The sequence below is a fragment of the Ixodes scapularis genome, unplaced genomic scaffold (genome assembly GCF_016920785.2).
Source record: "Ixodes scapularis isolate PalLabHiFi unplaced genomic scaffold, ASM1692078v2 PGA_scaffold8__174_contigs__length_109621045, whole genome shotgun sequence".
In the NCBI taxonomy this organism is placed as follows: domain Eukaryota; kingdom Metazoa; phylum Arthropoda; class Arachnida; order Ixodida; family Ixodidae; genus Ixodes; species Ixodes scapularis.
This window is the reverse complement of record NW_024609883.1, coordinates 45,190,466-45,213,348: the sequence shown is the minus strand read 5'-3', so window position 1 is coordinate 45,213,348 and position 22,883 is coordinate 45,190,466. Positions and strand designations below refer to the sequence as shown.

At 52.8% G+C, this 22,883-nt stretch overlaps 1 protein-coding gene and 1 pseudogene across 1 annotated transcript; one reads left to right on the top strand and one right to left on the bottom strand.

The window, feature by feature from the left end:
- Nucleotides 1–540: 540 nt before the first annotated feature.
- LOC115324209 lies at nucleotides 541–3,382 on the bottom strand. Its single transcript, XM_040223328.3, has 2 exons — nucleotides 1,860–3,382; nucleotides 541–1,560 (listed from the first exon to the last, which is right to left on the bottom strand). The coding sequence occupies exons 1-2, from the start codon at nucleotides 2,679–2,681 to the stop codon at nucleotides 751–753; spliced, it is 1,632 nt and encodes a 543-aa protein (XP_040079262.2). The 5' UTR covers nucleotides 2,682–3,382; the 3' UTR covers nucleotides 541–750.
- A 3,312-nt stretch (nucleotides 3,383–6,694) lies between these two features.
- LOC121045692 overlaps nucleotides 6,695–22,883 on the top strand; it is a 30,318-nt pseudogene continuing 14,129 nt past the window's right edge.

Genomic DNA, 22,883 nt, shown 5'->3' with positions numbered 1-22,883 from the left:
CAGCGTTGCGTCGAGAACCGAAAGCGACTCACCGGCACATTTGTGCTTCGTAAGAAGCGTGGAATCCAATTCAAGGAATCGTCTTGGCACGCGATATAACAGCAGGGATATCCTGGTTTCTCGCAGCCGCAACGCAGTCAAGCGCAACTGTCTGAACCAGGCTTCAGATAATTTAGCATACGTATTTCGCGTTCGCTGTAGGTGAAGGCACGGGCCCGAAAACGGCAATTCTGCACTGTCCTCTTGGCGCGAGCGCGAGCGCATAGAACGCATATTTGAAAGACACGCGCTTGAGCAGAAACAATTGTAGCGAAAACCCCCGCCGAGGTCACGCTACCCCCCGATGACGTCATCGTCCCTGATGACGTCACCGGCATCCGCATCGTCAACATCACTGATGACGTCATCGCCACTGATGACGTCACCGGCATCCGCGTCGTCATCGTCACTGATGACGTCACCGACATCCGCATCGTCATCGCCATCATCACTGATGACGTCATTGTGGCTCGTACGCAAGTAGCGAGTTCAACAACGTTTATTGCACGCACCGTGAGCCCTTATATACAGTATGCCCTAGTGGCGCAGCTGCTGTGCCGATGACAAGGCTGACGATGACAAGGCTGATTTGGTATCAGCTAGCGACGCTGCGCTACATCTTCCCTCTTTCAAACAAAACAAAATTAACCAAGAGAAAAACAATATACAAAAAATTAAGGAATAGAAAATAGTACGCTTGCAGGATCACGCTTAAAGTTCTGGTCTTGGGTATCTGACGGGGCTCCGCCGTTGTCTTGAACTCCTCCTGAGCTCCTGGGTCGGAGGGTCTTGTGATGGTGGGGCTCCCGTTGAGGGTTCTTCCCTCACCTGGCGGCGAGTGGATTCAGCAGCCGCAGTGGTGACAAGTTGCTGTTGCCGAGGCGGCAACACGCGCAGGTGCTCTCTCGTTCTGCGTAGCACACGTCCGTCACCAGTTTCGATCACAAAGGAGCGCGGAGGCCCCGCACGCCTCATGACGACTGCCGGAGACCACGTGTGTGAAATGGTGTCAAATGCAGATACTTGCTGACCATCTTGTAGTTCCGGAAGGGCCTTTGTTCTGTTGTAGAAGGTCCGCTGCTTGCTGCGGATCTCTTGTAGTCGTTTGTGCACCTCTTTGGGCGGTACGATGGCTGGTTCCAGGCAGCAGTCGGGAACCGGAAGCAGTGTGCGTGTCTGACGACCCATTAGCCTCTGTACTGGTGACTTGAGCAGGTTATCCCTTGGGCTGTTGCGCCATTCCAGGAGGGCGCTGCAGAAGTCGAGGGTATTGTAGGAGCACCTCGTTAGCAGTTTCTTTGCCTCTTGTACGGCTCGCTCAGCCATTCCGTTGGAGCGAGGGTGGTGAGGGCTTGACGTGACGTGAATGATTCGAAACTTACTCACAAAGTCCTTGAAGTTGTAACTATTGAAGGGGGGCCCATTGTCACTGCACAGCTTGGCTGGTATCCCATGAGTAGCGAAGACTTCTGCACAGGCGGATACCACTGAAGATGCCGTGGACTGTCGCAGTTCCTTGATCTCGAAAAAGAAAGAGTAGAAGTCAACAATTATCAAAAAGTCCGATTGTTGTGGTAGAACAAGTCTAGCCCCACCAGCTGCCATGGTAGGTTGGGTAGTTCATGGCTCAGTAATGGTAATCTTGCGTTTCTGGGCTTATGCTTCGTGCAGACCCCACATGACTTTGCAAGAGCTTCAATGTCGCATGACATGGTCGGCCAATACATCACTTCTCTGGCGCGCATCTTCATTTTTGCTTCACCCCCGTGTGCGGCATGCAAAAGTTTCAAAATCTCCGTCCTCTTGGCTTTTAGAATTACCACTTTGTTACTCTTGCAGACCAGCCCATCTTCCACGTGCATCTCGTCTCTGTAGTTCCAGTACGTTTGAAGTTCCTCCGGGACGTCTCGTTTCTCAGCTGGCCAGGATGCTGATGCATACTCTCGGAGCTGGACGAAAGCCGCGTCGTTTTCTGTCGCCTGGAGGATGTCGTGGAGCCGTGCATCTGAAACTGATAGCGTAGAAACAATGTTGACTTGAAACTGGTCGCTTTCGTCTTTTAGCATAGTTTTGGTTGGGAACCTTGACAACGCGTCCGCTAGAAAAAGTTCCTTCCCTGGCTTGTACTGCACGGTAATGGGGTATCGCTGATGCATTAGCCTCATCCTTTGTAGGCGGAGCGGGCGGTCACAGAGGGGTTTCCTGAATATTGCTTCCTGTGGCTTATGATCCGACTCTACAGTCACAGATGAGTGCCCTAAAATATAATCTTTAACCTTGCTGCATCCGTGTACTATAGCGAGTGCCTCTTTTTCAATCTGGGCGTATTTTTGCTGAGTATCGGTGAGGGAGCGTGATGAGTAGGCGATAGGATGTCCGCTCTGAATAATCACCGCCCCGACGCCGGTTTGGCTTGTGTCTACTGACAACGTGACTGGTTTACCTTGCTCAAAATACGCAAGTACCGGCGCCTTGATAAGCGACTTTCTAAGCGTTTTAAAACTGCTTTGTTGGCGCTCAGTCCAAACCCAAACTTGATGCGCTTCCATGCGGTCCAACTCTGCCTTGACTCTCTCCTGGAGAGCCACAGGTATTCGTCTTGCTGCCTTGACGGCGCTCTTGGATCCTGGTTGTAGCCTCATATCGTAGACCACACCCTTCAGCTGGCCAAGCCCTTGAAAAACAGCTTCAAAAGGTCGTGCTGCACCGTATAGCTCTGCGGTGCTCACACCTGCAACGCGAGTAATCAGTCCGAGGCGTTCTGCTACACTGCCACTCAAGGTGACTGGAACCTCTTGGCGTACAACAAAAAACCCAGCGTGACATTTTTTGTCCTGATTGCGTATATCGAGGCAAATTCTTTCTGGTGCCTTTTCTGCATGACCGAAGAACGTGTTTAGGGTGACGTCGCACTTTACTGTTGGCTTCGTCGTAACTTGGCCTAGTGCGGCCCTGGAGATGACACAACAATTGGCTCCGGTATCTATTTTGCAATGAACGGGAACGCCTTCTAGTGTCACCGTAGCCGTCCATAGATCCTCGCGAGATACAGCACCGACAGTTAGCGCTTCCAAGGAGTATGTCTCGTCATCGCTAGCCACAACCTCGTGTACTTGTTGTACGGGGGCCCTTTTCCGCCCTGACTTGCAAACTTTAGCGAAGTGATTAAGGCTTCCGCACTTGTTGCATTTCTTTCCGGCTGCGGGGCAAACCTTAGTTTTGTGCTTCGTAAACCCACACTTTTGGCACGATGATCCGATTTCTTGAACTAAGTTGACTTCTTTTTCGCGTTCCTTTGCTCCGCTTTGTATTGTATTGCATCGTTCTTCGCCCTCTTCCCAGGCTCTGCATCTTTCCACCGCTTTGGTGTAGGACGGGTTGTCGGATATGAGCTTTTGCTGAAGTTTCTTGTCCCGAACGCCCAGAATGATTCTACTTCTAACTAGACGTTCTTCAATATTCCCAAACTCGCAGTTGTTTGCCAAAATACGAATGTCAGTCAACCATTCGTTGACTGACATTCGTCAACCATTCGTTGTGTTTGGTACGAGGGACCATTCTGGTCCCTCGTACCAAACACAAACTCGTTGTAAGTTAGGTTTGTAGCCGGCTTGTAGAAGCTATCAAACTTCTCAATGATAGTCGTCACGTCTTGCCTTTCCTCTTGGTTTACAAACGTAAATGTACTGAACGATTTCCTTGCATCTTCCCCGATTATCATTAACAAGGTCGCCGCCTGGACTTCTTTCGGTTGATGGCTGAGCAGGGCGGCCGTAGAAAACAGTTGAAACTCACATTTCCAAGTTGTCCAGTTCCGCCACAGGTCTCCCGTCGTGTCCAGGAGTTTTGGGGGCTGCAGCAGCGTTGTACAGGGCAGCACGATGGCCTGCTGCGGAGACGCCATCGTCCGGGTGGTGTGGCTGTCGCCTACTTTCCGTCGCTCGGTGGCTGCTTCCTTGATCCGCGGCGCTCGGGCGATAAAGCACTTCTGACACCATGTGGCTCGTACGCAAGTAGCGAGTTCAACAACGTTTATTGCACGCACCGTGAGCCCTTATATACAGTATGCCCTAGCGGCGCAGCTGCTATGCCGATGACAAGGCTGACGATGACAAGGCTGATCTCGTGTCAGCTAGTGACGGTGCGCTACAGTCATCAGTGACGTCACCGATGTCGTCACCGGCATCCTTATCGTCATCATCACTGATGACGTCACTAATGACGTCACCGACATCCGCATCGTCATCGTCATCATCACTGGGGACGTCATCAATAACGTCACTAATGACGTCATCGGTATCCGCATCGCCATCGTCACTGATGATGTCATCAGTGACGTCACTGATGACATCATCGGAATGTTCATCGTCACGTGACCCCCCAAGGTCACGTGACCCCCCCCCCCCCCCCCCAGTACCCTTCCCTCCTCCTCCTCAAGAGCTGCGCGCTAATTCGGCGTTGCAGGGAGTTGTACAAAAACTTGAAAGTATAAAACAGAGAGGACGAGGACGGGAACAGGACATCTTTCATCCATCTTTCATTTTGAAAGATGTCCTGTTCCCGTCCTCGTCCTCTCTGTTTTATACTTTCAAGTTTTGTATCTATTAACCATCACGCTCGTTTTCAATTGTAGCAGGGAGTTGTAAACGGCTTTCACTTTCTTCTTTAATTTTTTTCTGGGACTTCTATTGCGTGGGATGAAAAACAAACGCGTGTTTCATAGGTCATTAAAGGGGCCATGTAACGAATTTTGGGTTGGGATGAATGATTTTAAATTGGGAGTTTACTAATCGCATATCGTTTAGTTGGCCAAAAGAAAGAGGCTAGAAAGTCAAAAGCCAGCTTTTCGGTACGATCATTTGAAAATATAACGGACTATTTTGTACCTTCTTGCCTTCGAAAGCTCTCCGCCTTTTCACTATGATACATCCGCGGTTCCAAAAGCGCGTCACCGGCGCCAAATTGACGTCAGCAGAGCCCAGCTCACGCATTGGACACGAGAACTGCGTATGCGCTCGTCAACAATCAATCCGTCGACGAATATTTGGATTCGCGTTCGTGGCCAATGAGTGCCCTGACGGAACTTATTGTCACTGGGGAATGACAAGTTCTATGGTGTACATAAAAAGCACGGTGGAAGCTAGGAGTCATCGCACCGGTGCCGAAGGAATGTCACGACCACGTGATTTCACAATTCGCATTTGAGTTGAGGATTAAAGCTAAGGAGGAAGAAGTAGGAAAATCGTTTCATGATCCGTTTAATGTCAGCGATCCGTTCTAAGCGGTATTTTCGCAAAGTACGAAAATTTTTGCATCGCCCCTTTAGCATACCTGCAGAAAACGGGAGTATGTATTGGGTCTTGTATAGCTCCCGTACTCAGTGACCTTTTTCTGGCATTTCACAACAGATTATTGCAGCATAACCTTGACCAGTCCAAAGTAGTGCGTGTGTTTCGGTACGTGGATGATTACCTGATTTTACTTCACAGTTGTGACAGTGTCTAGGTGGCGCTTGGGCGCAGCCATCATCAACATCATGATTATCGGCCGTCGCACAAACCCGACGGCCCAGCGACGGCCGATAATGCTAGAATGTTATGGCGAATTCCACTGGGCGTTTTGGAGCGCGCCAGGATCAGTCGACCAGATCCGGATTGGAGCACAAGATCCGAACGGGGTCGCGCCGCCTACGGATCCCCAGTGGAACATGACCACTGCTCCGGGATCGGCGGATGCCTTCCCGTCATTCAACTGCCCGGGAATCCCCTTTTCGCGGCCGCCGCGATCGTTTCGAAGACGTTTTCGCAATCGCGGCGCTAACACGTGTTCGATGCACGAGTGGCAGGAATGGCTCAGGCGCCTCTAGCAAAGATTGCCGGAATGCCCGTGGCGCGGCAAATACCTTCTCTTCTCCTTCCTGGAAAACGAACCGGCTGTCGAGCCAATGGGTAAGCAAGCGGCCATTACGAATTCTTCTGATGTCGAGACAATCTAGGAGCCCAGCCCGCGACGTGCTTCTTCTTCTGAGGCGAGATGCCCCACGAGAAAAGAAGTCACGTGTGTGCGCCGAGGGCTTGCCCGGTTGGCTTCCGGTTAATTAAAATTAACTGTTGGGCTAGTTCGTTAAACATCTTAACTACAAAAGCGCAAAGGACAAGGACAGGACAAAGAATGAACAGGACAAGCGCTTCCGGTTAAATCTGCCGAAATCGTGGGAGTGACCTTTCTCGTGGCGAATTCCACGGGTCGTTTTGGAGCGCGCCGGGATCGACTTTTTCGGAGCGAGCCTATTTCACTGGGCAATCGGGATCAAGACGAACGTGTTACACTGGTCGTTTTGGATTACCTCCCGCTCCAGATCTCGATCTGGATCCGAGAAAAGTCGCTCCCCCGATTTTGGCGGATTCAACCGGAAGCCAGCCGGGTCAGCCCTCGGCGCACACACGTGACTTCCTTTCTCGAGGACATCTTGCCTGATCTCGCCCCAGAAGAAATCGTAATGGCCGCTTGCTTACCTCTTGGCTCGACAAGCGGTTCGTTATCCAGGAAGGAGAAGAGAACAGAAGGTTTTGCCGCGCTACGGGCATTCCGGCAATCTTTGGATTTTTCGCTCTCCTTACGCCTGAGCTTCGGCTCACACTTCCGTAAGGACATCATGACGACCCTCGGCACCGTCGGAACCCCTCAGGACCTCCCTCTACCTGATGATATGGATTCTCAGCCCATTGAGGCGCCTACGCCGGCTGCAACCGCCTCGCTAACCCTAAACCCGAACGCATCACCTACCGCCGTTGCTGCCGCTAACGCAGGCATCTCACTGCCTCACGCATCACTCAGTGCCGCGTCGAGGCAAACTGCCGTCACTACTCGGAATCCATTCTCTGTCCTTGGTGATGATGATCCCACGGGTGAGTTCCCCCCTCTTGGCAGTCCGTACCACATCCGCTACGCCGCCGATGGAACTAAACGTGCTCGCAACACGCACCTCGGCTCCTCCACCGTTAAGTTCACCGCCACACCCGCGTGCCGCCCATTTCACTCCAATGATGCCTCGTCCGCTCTAGAGGATGGTTGGCATACCGTGTCTCGCCGCCGTAAGACGGCCCAGTCTGGGATGCCTCAAGCCGTTTCGCCCCAAAGCGAGTTTCTCCACACCGTCATATTACGACCAACCCAACCATGTCGGATCATGGACGCACCTTTCCTCACCATTGACTCCGCCATCGCTACACAAACGGGCCTCCAATCTCACCCGTCATTACAACCCCGTTACCAAGTACGGTACCTCGACCGCAGTAACCAACTCGCGGTCGATGCCACCTCTTCTCAAGTGCGTGACGCTTTACTCAAGATAACATACATACCGATCGACAAGAAACAAGTCCCCGTCCAAGCCTACGAGGCTATTCGACGCGGCCAGACTCGCGGCTTTATCAAAAACGCTGGTGGTATGGATTCCGCGAAGCTCCTGCAGCATCTTCATTGTCGGAAATGTACCATCCTCCAGGCACGACCTCTCGGCACCTCTGGGTCGGCGTTAATCACGTTCGAGGGCACCAGCCTCCCGTTCCGCGTGGGCCTGGGCTCATTCACGGTGCGTGTATATCCTTTCCATCGACAAACTCATGTATGTGACACCTGCCATTGCATCGGGCACCGCAGTACGCAATGCCCTAACAGTGACAAAGCCCGCTGTGCCATGTGCGGCGCACCAAAGCACGGCACAGACCAGTGCTCGTCTGCTCAACCCAAGTGCCGGAACTGCGGCGGGACCCATCTCGCCACGGCCCGCTCCTGCCCAAAAAGAAAAGAAATTCAACGCATGATGGCTCAACGAGACCGCGGGGCTCCACAGCGTCGTCCGCCACCCGGAGGATTCCCGAAGGAGCAGCCTCCTCCACCACCACCACCACCACCACCACCACCACCACCACCACCACCACCACCACCACCACCACCACCATCGGTGCCCCCGACTCCAACTCTCACACTTCCAGCTATGCCGCCAGTTGCGCTAACGATCCCAATAGCCTCATCGACAACTACTACGCCCAAGACGGACTCCCGCCCGATTCTCGCCGCTAAATCCCATGTGCCGGCCCTCAGCGCTTTTGTCACCCACACGCAGCTCCCTACATCGGAACCGCCTCGCACATCCTTTGCAGAAGCCGTGAAGGCTGTCAACACCACTCGCGAGACGCCCGCCCCAATTCCGGCAGTAGACGACTTAACGGCCATGACACAACAAATGGCCCTTCTCACAAAACAAACGCCAGCTGCCTTGCAACAGCTTGCTGCCATGCAGCAGTCAATCTCTACATTGGTGGATACCTGCACCCGTGCAGTCATTGAGCGTCTCATGATGCAGGGCATCATTCCATTCGGCCCTCCCGCGCAATTCACGCCTAAGCATGACTAGCGCACCCACAATTGTTCAATGGAACTGTCGCTCGCTCCGACGCAAAAAAGCAGACCTTATCGAAAAATTTCATCTTCATTCTCCATCTGACACACCCGCTGCCTTCGCTATACAAGAACTCAACGGCCCACTTCCGGCTTTGCCACAGTACGACGGACTTGCTCCGGACGCCGAGACTAGTGCCTCCTTGCCTCGTGTCCGCGCCGCACTGTATGTCCATCGCTCAGTCCCATTCACTCCCCTCGACACATCACAGTGGTGCTCCATCATCACCAGCGTCACGGGTTGCCGACTGCTCCTCCTTCCTCGCCGACCTGTTCTTCTTTTCTCTGTGTACGTGACCCCCGACACGTCGCTAAATCGTCGTACCAGGCAGCCGCTAAATGTCGCCTTCATCAAACACTTTTCTCGTCTTTACCCCAAGGACGACATTATAGTATGCGGTGATTTCAACGCAAAACATACGGCCTGGGGTTACCATGTTGACCTTCCTCGCGGTACACGGCTGCTTGCGGACCTCACCGAACTCAAACTTTCCCTCCTGAATACCCCAGACACACCTACACGTATCGGCCAAACCTCCCGGCAACAAGATACTTGCCCCGACCTGACCTGGGCTCGCTTCCCTCAACGCTGGAAGTGGCAGGTCACCAGCGATCACCTCGGCAGCGATCACCTTCCCATCACTTTACATTATCACTTCCCATCTCCAACTTTATCTCACCACAACACCCGTCGGGACACCTTTATCACCAAGTGGGACAAGTTTCGGGCAGCCCTGGTTTCTGTCATGGACGTCACCGGTTTCTCAGACATTATACAAGCCATTCAGTGTGCCCACAAGGCCGCCACCAAACGCCTAACCGTTCCCGGGGACGCTCCGGCACCTGATGCACATTTACTCACCCTTTGGAACCGCCGCATACGCCTGTTGGCTCGCTACCGCCGATCTGGTAGACCACGTCGGCTCCTCAGGGTTTTGCGCCAGGTGCAAGATACCATTTCGAGATACACATCGGAACTGGCTTCTGACCGCTGGACCTCCATGTGCAGCTCCGTTTCCGGTAATACCAATCTCTCCAAAGTATGGAGGCTTCTGCGCTTTCTCCTTGGAGACCGCAAACCTAGACAACCTGCCGCTGCCGTTGCCCTCCGCGAAGGCGTTTCTTTCGAGGAGCTAGCGGAAAGAGCGTCTGATGTCTTTTTTCCACAACCATCTCGGCATGACCCTGGGTGCTACACTCGTATTCACCCTGTTCCCGAGCCCATCGGCTTGGATTCCCCATTCACCCTCCACGAACTCGAGGCCGCCCTGGATAGGGCAAACACACACAGTGCACCAGGCCCTGATAACATCACCGTCGGGCAACTTCGCAACCTTCCCACCGCCCTAAAAGAGACCGTACTGACGGAGATCAACCTGGTGTGGGATTCTGGGTGCGTCCCTTCCGAGTGGCGTCACTCGACGGTATGTCCTATTCCGAAGCCCGGCAAACCACCTACGTCTCTCACAAATCTACGCCCAGTATCCCTCACATCATGTCTCTGCAAAACAGTTGAGAGCATGCTGAACGCCCGTCTGCAGTGGTGGCTTGAGTCCAACCAGCTGCTCAGCCCATCGCAATACGGGTTCCGCCCTGGACTCTCCACTCAGGACGTCATGAGCCGCCTCCAGCACGATACGCTATCTACATCATCACCGCATCTTCGTATTGTGGCAGGGGTCGACGTGCGCAAGGCGTTTGACAGCGTCCCGCACTCCTCCGTCCTCTCAATGGCACAACAGCTAGGCATCACCGGTCGGGCATACAACTTCATCGCGGCGTTCCTCGAAGATCGCACTTTCATTGTTCACGTCGGCTCATCCCACGGAATCACCCATACAAACCGAGTGGGCGTTCCACAAGGGTCCGTTCTTTCTCCAGTACTTTTCAATATCGTCCTTGCTGGCCTTCCTCCCCGCCTTAGTGAGGTGCCTAACCTCGAACATGCAATCTACGCCGACGATATTACGTTGTGGACCCACTCTGGCTCACCCGGTTACCAACAGGATGCCATTCAAGCTGGGCTCGACATCATTCACGACTACATCCAGTCTGTTGGCCTCGCTCCCGCTCCCGACAAGACGGAGTTCGTCGTTATTTATGGCGGTCGTCGCGCACCAGCAAAAGAAGCAGAAAAACAGTGCATTCAGCTCACGCTCGCAGGTACTCCCATCTCACGCCGCACGAGCATCCGGATTCTTGGTTTTCACCTCGACCAAGACAGCCGGGCGGCGACTTGGTTTCAGCGTACCATCAGCACCTCGAAACAGCTGAACCACCTGTTAAACAGGGTAGCCCACCGCTCCCGCGGGGTGCACGAACATGATCTCCGTATCTTTGCTAGGGCCTTCGTGGTGTCCCGCATTATGTACGGCTACCCGTACTACCACCTTACCCGCACCCAAAAACTCAGGCTCGAAATAATTAATCGGGAACTGCAACGAATTGTCACCGGCCTTCCGAGATACACACGAATCGATGCGCTCACCAGCTGCAGCCAGATGAACAGCCTTGACGACCTGGCCTCCACCCAGATCGCAACTCAAGAAACTCGACTCCGAGCCACTCTAGCGGGGCGCTTCACACTGCGTAAGCTAGGTTACAACATCGACCACCTCCTACCTTAACCCACCCCACCCCCGCCATGGGAGCTCTGCCCTCTCACAGCACCCCGTCCCCTCCCTCGGAACATGGGTGAAAAAGCGCAAGCCCGCCGCAGCGACTTTGCTCGCCGACATTTCCACTCTCTCCTTGTTCGCTCTTCATCGGCTCTAGTTTTCTACGCGGACGCGGCTGTGGACAATAACTCCACGCCAATCTTCAGCACGGCATGGTGCGATGTCGACGGTCATCGACGCGGTACACAAGTTTTCATGACCCCCTGCTCCTCTAGTCACGCTGAACTTTGTGCTATACTGCACTGCTTAACCTCCGTTAGCACTTTAACCCTGGTACCCTCCTCCAGAATCGTAATATATACAGATTCTCAAGAAGCCATCCGTGCTCTCCGCCACTCATCTCCATCATCTGCCATCGCTATTCAGATTCATCGGGCAGCCATTTCTATCCGGACAGCCGGCCACCATCCCCTCATCGACTGGGTGCCCGCCCACAGCGGCATTCCCGGCAATGAAAGGGCTCACCGACTTGCGCGCGCTAAACTTCTCTCCGCGCGAGCCGGGGCCCCTACTTTTCCTACACCACCGGAGCTCACACCTGGCTCCTTTCACGACTCACACGAAGCCCGGCAGGAGCACACCAGCCGATGGCGTCATTACCTGACTACTCAGGCTAACCCCCTTGACTTCCCCTCTCTTTCCCACCTTCCTCTCACTCGCCACGAGACCTCCCTTCTACAGCAAGCCAGGTCAGGAGCGCTCCTCGCTCCCTCCCTGCTTGCAAAGATGTATCCGCAGTTCCACATCAACCCTCAGTGTACCCACTGCCACATTCCTGCTAGTCTCCCCCATCTTTCGTGGGACTGCCCGCTCCACTCAACAGCCCGCGTTCGCGCGCTCTCAACCCTCTCACCTCCCCCCTCCACTCTTACTGAGTGGCTCAACCCCCCATCCGCTCCTGACCCTGGTCGTGTCCTGGCGGCATTCCAGGCGATCCTCCGATATTTAGAGGACCCGCAGGCGCCCCCACTCGGCTCCAGGCTGCTCAAGCTATACGAGCCAATCATCGCCGCCGCCCGACGTCTCTCTGCCCCTGGTAACACCAGGGCCACATAAGACGACGAGATAAAAGACCATACAGCAGAGCGCATAGGGCGCTCATTCATTTGGTCTGTAAATAAAGACGTTTGAAAAGAAGGCAATCTTTGCTAGACTCTCCTGAGCCATTCGTGCCGCTCGTGCGTCGAACACGTGTTAGCGCCGCGATTGCGAAAACGTTGATGCTTGGAACTTGGAACCAGCCGCTTCCAGACACCTGATTTGTTTCAAAAATACCCAGGACGTTTTGGGCCAATGAATCGATCACATAGCAGGCGGTAGACAAGTAGACAGCGTTGAAAAATGTTTATTCCACCGATTGTTATGAAGGCCGATGGTGTCGGTGTCGCAGTTTTGAAGCACTGTCACTTCAGCTCAACACCACGTTACGAAAGACGGTTTGTGGTACTGCCGGTGCTAACGCAATTTCACAGTAGAAATAGGAATTGCATGAAAGAACCGTACAGAAACACTTTATACGGTAGCGTAAATGCCGAACATATATCACCAATGTCATTTTCCTCGGTTAGGGCTACCTGCTTTGTCAGCGAATGAAAAACATCTCGATAAAATAAAGAGCGGAAAATACTCCCCGTGTCAAGTTTTCTAATCCCAGTCCCTGACTGATGTCGTACCGTGGTAATTCCCGGCCCTTCGAACGCACTAGCACTTTGTAGAGTCAGATTTCCAGTGATTCCGCGCCGCACACGAACGAAGGTAAACAATCAAGATGACGGAGTGTTCCCCGTGTTTTCCTCGCCGTCAGCGCGGTGTGACAGGGTTGTCGGACAACAAATCGGGCAACACTGTTGCCGGGCGGCAGCAACATGTTGCCCGACTGTTGTTGTTGCCGCGATGTGACAGGGTCGCCGGCAACAAGACTTCCCCGTGTTGCCGGATAGAGTTGTCCAACTGTCCCCTCAGTGTGACAGGGCCTTTACCCCTTGGCTCGACAGCCGGTTCGTTTTCCAGGAAGGAGAAGAGAAGGTTTTGGCCGCGCTACGGGCATTCCGGCAATGAAGCTCCGGAGCCATTCCTGCCGCTCGTGCGTCGAACACGTGTTAGCGCCGCGATTGCGAAAACGTCTTCGAAACGACCGCGGCAGCCGCGGAAAGGGGATTCCCCGGCAGTTGAATGACATGAAGGCAAATACCGATCCCAGAGCTGTGGTCATGTTCCACGGGGGATCCATCGCCGGCGCGACCCCGTTCGGATTGTGAACTCCATTCCGGATCTGGTCAACTGATCCCGGCGCGCTCCAAAACACCCAGTGGAATTCGCCATCGGATCCAGATCGAGATCTGGAGCGGGAGCTAATCCAAAACGACCAGTGAAACATGTCGGTCTCAATCCCGATCGCCCAGTGAAATAGGCCCGCTCCAGAAAAGTCGATCCCGGCGCGCTCCAAAACGACCCGTGGAATTCGCCATTAGAAGCGCGAGCCCAGCGCGTTTTGCGTGCCGGCCCCTCACGCGCTCTCTGCAGAAGCAGACACGAAGCAGGAACGATTTGGCCCGCGTTTGTAGAACACTGCTTCCGCATCACACTGGACTGCTGTTGTCTTCATATAACTCGGTTCCTGGACTCGGCAAACATCACACTGGCGACGAGGATGTTTACGCACTGAAGTTGCTGCCGCCGACACGTACGGCTGTTCCAGAATGCCATCGGTCGGCAAGCTCGAACCTTTCGACGCGGAATCTAGCTGGGAGGAGCACCGGGAACGAGTCGAGCAATTACTTCATCGCCAACGATGTCAACGAGGACAAACGGCGAGCCGTGTTCCTCACCTGTTGTGGCCAGGCCACGTATTCAGTGCTGCACAGTTTACTGATTCCAGTGAAGCCGTCAGAAGCCACCCTGGTGACCATCTTCGATGTGCTTGGCAGGCACTTCTCACCGAGGCCGTCAGAAGTCGTGGCGAGTTTCAAGTTTCATTCACGGGTACGTCATGCCGGGGAGGCTGCAGCAGATTTTTTCGCCGGGCTAAACAAACTTGCGGACGACTGCGGCTTCGGCGTGTCCCGTGACCGGATGTTGCGAGACCGTATAGTCGGGGGGATCAACGATGAGGCGATACAGCGGCGACTTTTGGAACTTCCGGACCTGACCCTCCACCTCGCGAAGAAGACTGCCATCGCGATGGAAGCAGCGACGAAGGATTCGCAGCTGCTGCTATCGACACCGAGACTGCCGAGCGTTGCGGCTGAAAACGCAGTGTCACATGATGCTTCTACCACCTCTACTGTTCCTGCTGCATCGAAATGGAAACAAAGGACTGGCGCCATTTCCTGCTTTCGCTGCGGGGGCGAGCACTTCGCCACTCAGTGTCGTCACGCAAGTAGCATCTGTCACAAATGTCGGTGCAAGGGCCATCTTTCACGAGTTTGCAAGGAGAATGCGAGCTTCGGTGGCCGAGCGCCGCCAACCAGGCCACAACGATCGGTCCACGCCGTGGGCGAAAGCGTGATGGGATGTCTCGCCGCCGGAGGTCTACGAAATGTAGCAACTGGGGGCCCCTGCAGTCGATGGCCAGCCTTTCCGGGTGGAAGTTTTGGTGAACGGGACTCCGTTACTGATGGAACTCGACACGGGCGCCAGCGTGTCCGTCGTGTCGGAAGAAACACTTCACCAACGATTCCCGCCGTTGCGGCTCGACCGGTCAAGCGTCATGCTGAAGAGCTACTCGGGTGAACTATCTCCTGTGCGCGGAAGCCTCGTTGCAACCGTACAGCTTGGAGACCGCCGGTGCCAGGACATTCTGTACGTCGTGCCGGGTGCCTGTCCGTCCCTACTTGGGCGGGGGTGGATGAAGGGTCTCGGCATTGAGTTGCGCGGGGCAAAAGACATAAACGTGGTGACGTCTGTTCAAGATGTCATCGCTAAGTACTCGAGTGTTTTCAATGATGGCCTAGGAACGTTCAAGGGCGTGGCTGCAAGGATAACTATAAAAGAGGACGCCAGGCCAAGGTTTTTCAAGCCTCGGCCAGTCCCGTTCGCGATGCTCGACAAGGTTAACCAGGAGCTGCAGCGTATGGAACGGGAGGGAGTCCTGCGTACCGTGAGGACGTCTGAATGGGCCAAGCCTATTGTTCCGGTCCTGAAGCGGAGTTGGCAGATTCGCATCTGGGGGGATTTCAAGGTGACGGTAAATCCTGTGACTGTGCCTGAGAAGTACCCGATTCCTCGGGTAGAGGACCTGTTTGCCAAGCTGAGTGGGGGCAAGAGGTTTAGCAAGCTGTACTTGAAGGATGCCTACCTACAAGTTGCGCTGGATGAAGAATCTTCAAAATTGGTGACCATCAATACTCCTCGCGGTCTTTATCAATACACGCGCCTGCCATTCGGCGTGACCTCGGCACCATCGATTTTCCAGCGTGAAATGGACAACCTGTTGCAAGACCTCAAGCACGTCGTCGTGTATTTCGACGACATCCTTGTGACTGGCGAGAATGACCAAGATCACCTGCAGAACCTTGAAAAGGTACTAAGTCGTCTGCAGGAAGCTGGGCTGAAGCTTAAGCTAGACAAGTGCGCTTTCTTGATTCCCAAGGTTGAATATTTGCACCATATCGTCACCTCGGCGGGTTTCCAACCGAACCCGGAGAAAACTGAGGCTGTCCTGAAAGCACCGAGGCCTACGGATGTCAAGGTATTGCAAAGCTATCTGGGACTAGTTAATTTTTACCGGCGATTCCTGCCAAACTTGTCCAGTGTGCTGCACCCATTGAATCGTCTCCTGGCGGCAAAGACGCCACGGTCTTGGGGTGCTGAGCAAGAAGAAGCTTTCCGTAAGAGCAAGGAGTTGCTGCTCTCTGCCGCGGTGCTGGTGCATTATGACACAAAGAAACCTGATGTGCTGATCTGTGATGCATCACCGCACGGAGTTGGGGCTGTGCTAGCTCATCGTGAAGATTCAGGCGCTGAGCGGCCGATTGCGTTTGCTTCTCGAACTCTCTCACCAGCTGAGCGCAACTACGGCCAGCTCGATAATGAAGCCCTGGCCCTCATCTTTGGCGTGACCAAATTTCGACAATACCTCTGGGGACGTGACTTTGAAGCTGTCACAGATCACAAGCCTTTGCTGGGACTGCTTGCTGCGGACAAGCCTGTGGCCGAGACCTGTTCACCGCGTGTCCTGCGTTGGGCGCTGATGCTGTCTGCATGCCGCTACAAGCTGCTATACAGGCCTGGTACAAGCATAGCGAACGCAGACGCCCTCAGCCGTTTGCCACTGCCTGTCCCTGCGCACCCCATCGAGCGGCCAGCCGAGGTGCTCATGCTCGAGAACGCCTATCCTAAGGTGTTACTTGCGTCTGTTGTGGCCGAGGTTACATCAAAGGACCCGACCTTGGCGAAGCTTCGAGATGCGTTGTGGTCTGGAGCTGAGCTGCACGACCCAGAGTTGAAACCGTACGCAGGCCGAGCAACTCAGCTGAGTGTACAAGAAAATTGCATACTCTTGGGGTCGAGGGTAATCATTCCCGGAGTCTTGCAACCAGATGTGCTGCGACTCCTGCATTAAGGCCACCCAGGTATCGCTAAAATGAAGGCCGTGGCACGTATAGCCATGTCTGGTGGACATCTTTGGACGACGATATTACTGCGACAGTACGAGGATGCCGTGTATGCCAAGAGAACCAACGTATTGCGCGGCCAGTACCAATGATGCCATGGCCGTTTCCAGAGAAGCCTTGGTCTCGGCTGCATATCGACTTCGCAGGACCACTAAACAACCGGTACTTGCTTATCGTGGTCGATGCCTATTCGGAATGGATCGAGGTCGTTCCACTGTCTACGCCGTCAGCAGAAGCCACAATTCCTTGCTTACGCCTCATGTTCGCAAGTCACGGGCTGCCGGACCTTATCGTATCCGACAACGGGCCAGCATTTGTCAGCGGCACTTTTAGGAACTTCCTCCAAAAGAATGGCATAAGGCACGTTCTAACGCCGCCCTATCAGCCAGCATCGAATGGAGCTGCGGAGCGTGCAGTCCAGACCATTAAGTCCAAGTTGAAGAAAGCCGCTAGCGGTAACTTCACCTGACAGCTGGCCCGCATTTTGTTGAATTACAGGACTACACCACACGAAACCACAGGATCTACACCAGCAGAACTGCTTATGGGACGCAGGTCGAAGACAGCGCTGACGCTGCTGCATCCAGACATGAGGTCATCAGTGTCAGAAAGGCAGCTTAGGCAGAAGATGGCGCATGACAGGAGCGCTCGGCTGGTACCGCCTGCCCAGATAGGAGATGCAGTTTATGCGCGCAACTTTCGTCCCGGTCCGCCATGGGTCCCGGCAACGGTAATCGAGACGCCGAGCGACCAGATCATAGACGTGACACTACCAGATGGCCGGTGTTGGAGGCGTCACCAAGAACACCTGCGTCCGGATCTCGCTCAAGTCACTAAAACACCATATCACCAGGAATGTGAATATCCTGATCTTGCTCTAACCACAGCATCAACAGAAGCAGCACATCAGGCCACTTCCCCTGTCGAGGCTGCACTGATTCAAGGGTCTCCTGTGGTAGACTCACAGCCTGCCTTGGCCGCTCCTGCCCAAGCTACGTCTCAAGGCATGGCTACCCCTAGCACCCCACTACCAAGGAGAAGCACAAGACTAAAGAAACCCGTAGTGCGTTTTTCACCATGAACATCGGCAGAACATCAACTGGTGCGTGCGGAGGGGGGAGGAGTGTGACAGTGTCTAGGTGGCGTTTGGGCGCAGCCATCATCAACATCATGATTATCGACCGTCGCACAAACCGACGGCCGATAGTGCTGAAATGTTAGAAGCGCGAGCCCAGCGCGTTTTGCGTGCCGGCCCCTCACGCGCTCTCTGCAGAAGCAGACACGAAGCAGGAACGATTTGGCCCGCGTTTGTAGAACACTGCTTCCGCATCACACTGGACTGCTGTTGTCTTCATATAACTCGGTTCCTGGACTCGGCAAACATCACAACAGTAACAATAGAACGTTTCCCGACTTAGTGGCCAGTGTTCTGTCCACCTTCCAGGACTGCCTTCACCCGTTAAAACTCACCTATGAGCTTTCGGTTGAGCGACCCATAAGATTGTTGGACCTTCGACTCTTTTTTGAAACAGTCACACCTGCTGGTCCTACGAACCTCGAGCAAAGAAGCCACTCCTGAACCATAGCTCCGCCCGCTCTAAGCTTGTAAAAAGAGGCATTGTAAAACTCTGCCTAAAAAACTCTCTGGAAAAATCTTGCAAGCGCACAGTCCTTATGTGTTTCAACATGCAAATTTCTCGGTTGGCTTCAGCGGGCTAACCCGTCTTTATTAACTTCCGTTGCCGAAGCCCTACTCAGGGGTATTAAGCAGGAAGGAGCTATTACACGCAGAACTAGAGACCGCTCCACAAGGCCTGTCATAGTTCCCTACATCCACAATCTATCACACAAGCTCAAGAAAATGCCCAATGGAGTCAACGTAGACGTTGTTTTCTCCGCGCCGAATAGACTTTCTAGATTGTGCAAGAAGGTGAATGGGACATCTAGTCGACCCGTTGGATGTATCAAAAATCACCAGACCAAGTTCGTGTCCTGCAATGAGGGAGTAATCTATTCCTTCCCCCTCACATATGGCAAGTGTTACATCGGACAGACGGGCCACTGTCTAAATGACCGACTTCGTGAGCATAACAGCACTGCCATAAATGCCAACTCGGGTCATTTAGGCATCCACTGCAAAAAGTGTGGATGTTCTCTCCTCCTGGACAAATGCACCATAGTGGGATGGAGCAGGAAGAAACTGACGCGAGAAATAGTAGAAACCGCTAACATTGTAAGGTTAGATAGAATATGTGTAGTACTCCTTCGCTATCCTTAACGGAAAAAGAGTTGAACTATATAGCACAAGCACAGTAGCAACGTCCGCTGTACAGGTAATTCATTATTTTTCTTCCCTATCTATTTTCTCTTCCTTCTATATTTTGTTTTTAACTCTTTTTCTGTTCTTTCCTTTTCTCTTTTTCATATAATCCTCGGTTTTTTTGTTTCACTGTTATTTGCATCGGAGTGAAGGAAGATGAAGATGATGCATGATACACTTGAGTTGTCAATCAGCGCTGCGTGAGTGTTGTTCCAATGTATGCGTGAAATTAGTTTTAAGTGTGTCTGATCTTGTGCGCTGTGAAGCAGTATTTAGAGCCACGGTGTCATCATCATCTGCGAGATGGCGCCATTTATTGGGTGGCAGCTGTAAACTTGGCGGTCCGGCATATTTTCTATTTCTCTCGCGCATTATCCTTTCTTTGTTGACTCAAAAAACTTCTGTCAACGTTATAAACGAGCCTTTCTCATAGGTATTACGCACATTTGACCTCGGAAATCCCGCAAAACCTTCGCTCTTGTGAAATGGTGTTCCAGGGTCACCGCATAGATGGCGCCAGAGTGCCAGTGAGTTCTCTCGTCCTAACAAATTTTAAGAGGTTCCAACGGGTCTCGTATCTCTCAGTCGTACTCGGTTGCAAGAGTGTGAATGGGCCTTAAGGCCCATTCACACTGGAAACGGATCCGCGTTCGCGAAGCGATTGCGGATGCGGTTCGCGAGCGACCCCGTTCAGACACACCGAGAGGCGGTTGGCGGTTTCTTGGCGATCACGCGTGATCTTTTGAGACTTGCCTTTGGCAACCCTGTTGTACAATCCACAATCCACTTTAACCGACGATCCAAAGCCAAAATTTTGCTATTTTCGCACTCTGAAGAGTTTTCTCCGGGACGCTCGCACGCATCATGAGTTCAGGCAGCGAAATTAAGAAGCTTGGACCCGCGAACCCCGCCTGTGATTCCCTTGACTTCGCCTACAAGCAAAGCCCAGCTAGGCGTGCCCTGCTGACTCAGAACAGGATGCCCCCGACTTTTTCTTTGAAGTGGACCCTTCCCGCATGAATAGCTGACCTTGTTTTCGGGATAGAGGGCCATTTTTTCCCCTCGTTCACTCTTATCATTTTCCAAGTTGTGAGAGGTGGGGTGGACCGTGGTGTGCGGCAATGTTGTCAGTGCTAGCCGGTTGTCGCTTCGTTGGTGGCGGACTCTCTTCTCATCACTCGCGCGTCGATCGACTCTACTATTTGTTTGACGTTAAGCTGGAATCAACGCCGTATGGATTACCTCTGCATTGTCTGCTACGTACACTTTATTCCTTGGGTAGGTTCCCTTTATTTATTTTGCTAGTAGTAAACGTCAAAGGTTGAGCTAGCGCAGGTGCCCTGCCCGCTCCGCGGTAATGCGTTGGCTACGCATTCAGGCTATCGACGTCTCTACCGGCCTTCGTGGTGGTCATGCACGGTGTCGAAAGCTTTCAATAGTTCACGCGACTATATATCTTAGTGGGTACAAAAGGTGACATTTCGGTCGATCAAGGGCGGGTGCCGACGTTCCACGGGCAGAGACTAACAAGGCAGCGAGCCTCGGGCTGTGGCACCCGGAATTTTAAACAAACTCTTACCCGAACGAAATCACCAGTGCGAAGCCCGTTAAGTTTACGAGTGAATTGTTTTCGCGGCGGATTCAAGTGACGGACGTGAACATCGCATTTCTCCGTTGATTTGTCAGCTGTTACACTAGGACTACAGCCCCTTGGACGCATCACCAGCGACAGGTGCCGTCTTGTTTCGAAAGTCACTGACGTCACGTCAGCGTCGCGTTGTGATCGGTTGCCGCTTTGCGGTTTGTGAAAGCGGTTGGGAGAAATCCGTCCCGAAGCGGTTGGCAAAAACGCGATCCAACCGCTCGATCCTAGCCGCTTTGCGGTTGAGAACGCGCGGATCCGCTTCGCGTTTGCGGATCCGCTTTCAGTGTGAACGCGCCATAAAAGTTAAAGGGAAGATAGGGCACTTCTGCATTTGCGAAAAAAACACCAGAATTGCGTTCATTTGGCCTTTGGAATAACAGATATCAAAATTATATTTGAATGCGATGCGCCGGAGAGCAATAATAGCAGTTTCAAAATAGGGCTGAAGCCCCGCCTCCCTATCCTTGGGCAGCCAACAGATCCGTCGGTGACGTCCCGTACAGCGACTGTCTTCCTCATTTTCTCGCGTTTAACAATATTTGCGCAGCAAATGGTTTGTGTAATCGGGTTCACGGGGTAAAAATACACTAGAATTCACTTCTAACTTTTTTTTTTTCAGGAACCTCTGTAGCTTCCCTTTAGTACTTCTTTTTATTTAATTTTTTTCTCATTAACGTTCGTTCTTTGCAAATTTTATAGAACAGATGCACCACCTCTGGGCAACGCTGCACAAAATCGTAGCGCGATAGGTTAAGAAACTGAATTTTGCGGTCGATTTAAAGAGCCTCGCCGCTATTTGAGACACTCTTACCCTGAGTGTAAAAGATAAGGAGGTCAGAATGGCCTTGTTTAATCAGTCTCGCCCTAGCTCACTAACGAACATTGTAGGTCAAATGTTTTAGATGTCGAATGTAGGAGATAAGGAGTCGAGCGTAGCTTTGTCGACTAACAGCCAGCTGTTACGCGGAGGCATCCTCTCGCTGCTGCACCCGTCAACGCTCAACATTCCTTTCGTTTTTAGGCACAAGTTCGTCGATTAAATATTTGTGTTCTGTTTTACACTTGTGGATACGTTTCGTATGTGACAATTTATATATGTTACGGACAGTTTGTTTGATCACCCAGATCAGATGTGCACTAAAGCAACTGTGCTGCCAGTAATCCTCGAAACGTGTGCTGGCCTGCACTTCGACATTGATACATTTCACGTCGTCGTCGTTCCTGATTTGGTCGATTTGACTTCACAGTGTTTTCCCCTTCTCAAATCCACTCCGTGGAAAGGCGCTCGGGAACCTCGATCGTTGATCAAACCTATAACGGGCGCCTTTCGCTTCCAAAAAATCCCAGAGAAAATTGACCAGAAGAATAGAAGTTTCGTCGATCGTCACCAGCCTCATTCTACGTGGTCGCGTACACCCTCAGAAAGAACCACCGATCCCGTGAAGCCATTGTGTCGTCTGCTACCAAGGCAAAACTGGCAGTGAAGTTTTATTACTGGCTTAATTGTCATCACCTTGTGGTCCTGAGACGATAGAAAAAGTCTTCATGATTATATATTGAGAATACACAATGCTTGCAAAAATTATTTGCTCTTTATCAGACAATTTCTAACCTCACGTCGAGCCTCTAAGCATTTCTACATTTGTACGGCCCTAACAATGGTTCATTTGGAGCACAGCGCCATACTGCCATTTGTATTAACATAACCTCTTCTATACTGAAAAAGCCTGCGAGATCGCCACGAGACGCGGCCGTCGAAAGTAAAAAGGTAGAGAGGCAGACAAAAGGCATGTAATGGGCGCCCAGCTGCGGCGAGACGCCAAAACACACTTCTCCCGAGCTGTATCCCGCGCGATGGAATGTCCGGTGGTGCTCCTCGCATCCCTCGGGCTACCGCTTCTTTTCTCCTCAGGTTTGAAACCATGTTTTGAATCCTCGCCGCTGCAAAAGCTGTGCGCTGGCTACAGTCTCTCGAGAAATGCTATGTGCTACCAGATCCTCCCGCTTCAAATCTGCGACCGGGCACTCTATGGCTCCGTCGTCGAACTGCCAGGATTTGTGAGTATAGAAGAGGCCGTGGTTCTAACAACGGTTGCCGGAGACGCGAGTTCATAGCGTAGGCA

Excerpts from the sequence above, each read along its gene's own strand:
- LOC115324209 (XM_040223328.3), bottom strand. The coding sequence starts at position 2,681 with ATGAGGCTACAACCAGGATCCAAGAGCGCCGTCAAGGCAGCAAGACGA. Across the intron at positions 1,561-1,859 it reads TCTGCAAGAGTAACAAAGTG|ATCAAGGAACTGCGACAGTC; the intron begins GTAATTCTAAAA and ends TTCTTTTTCGAG.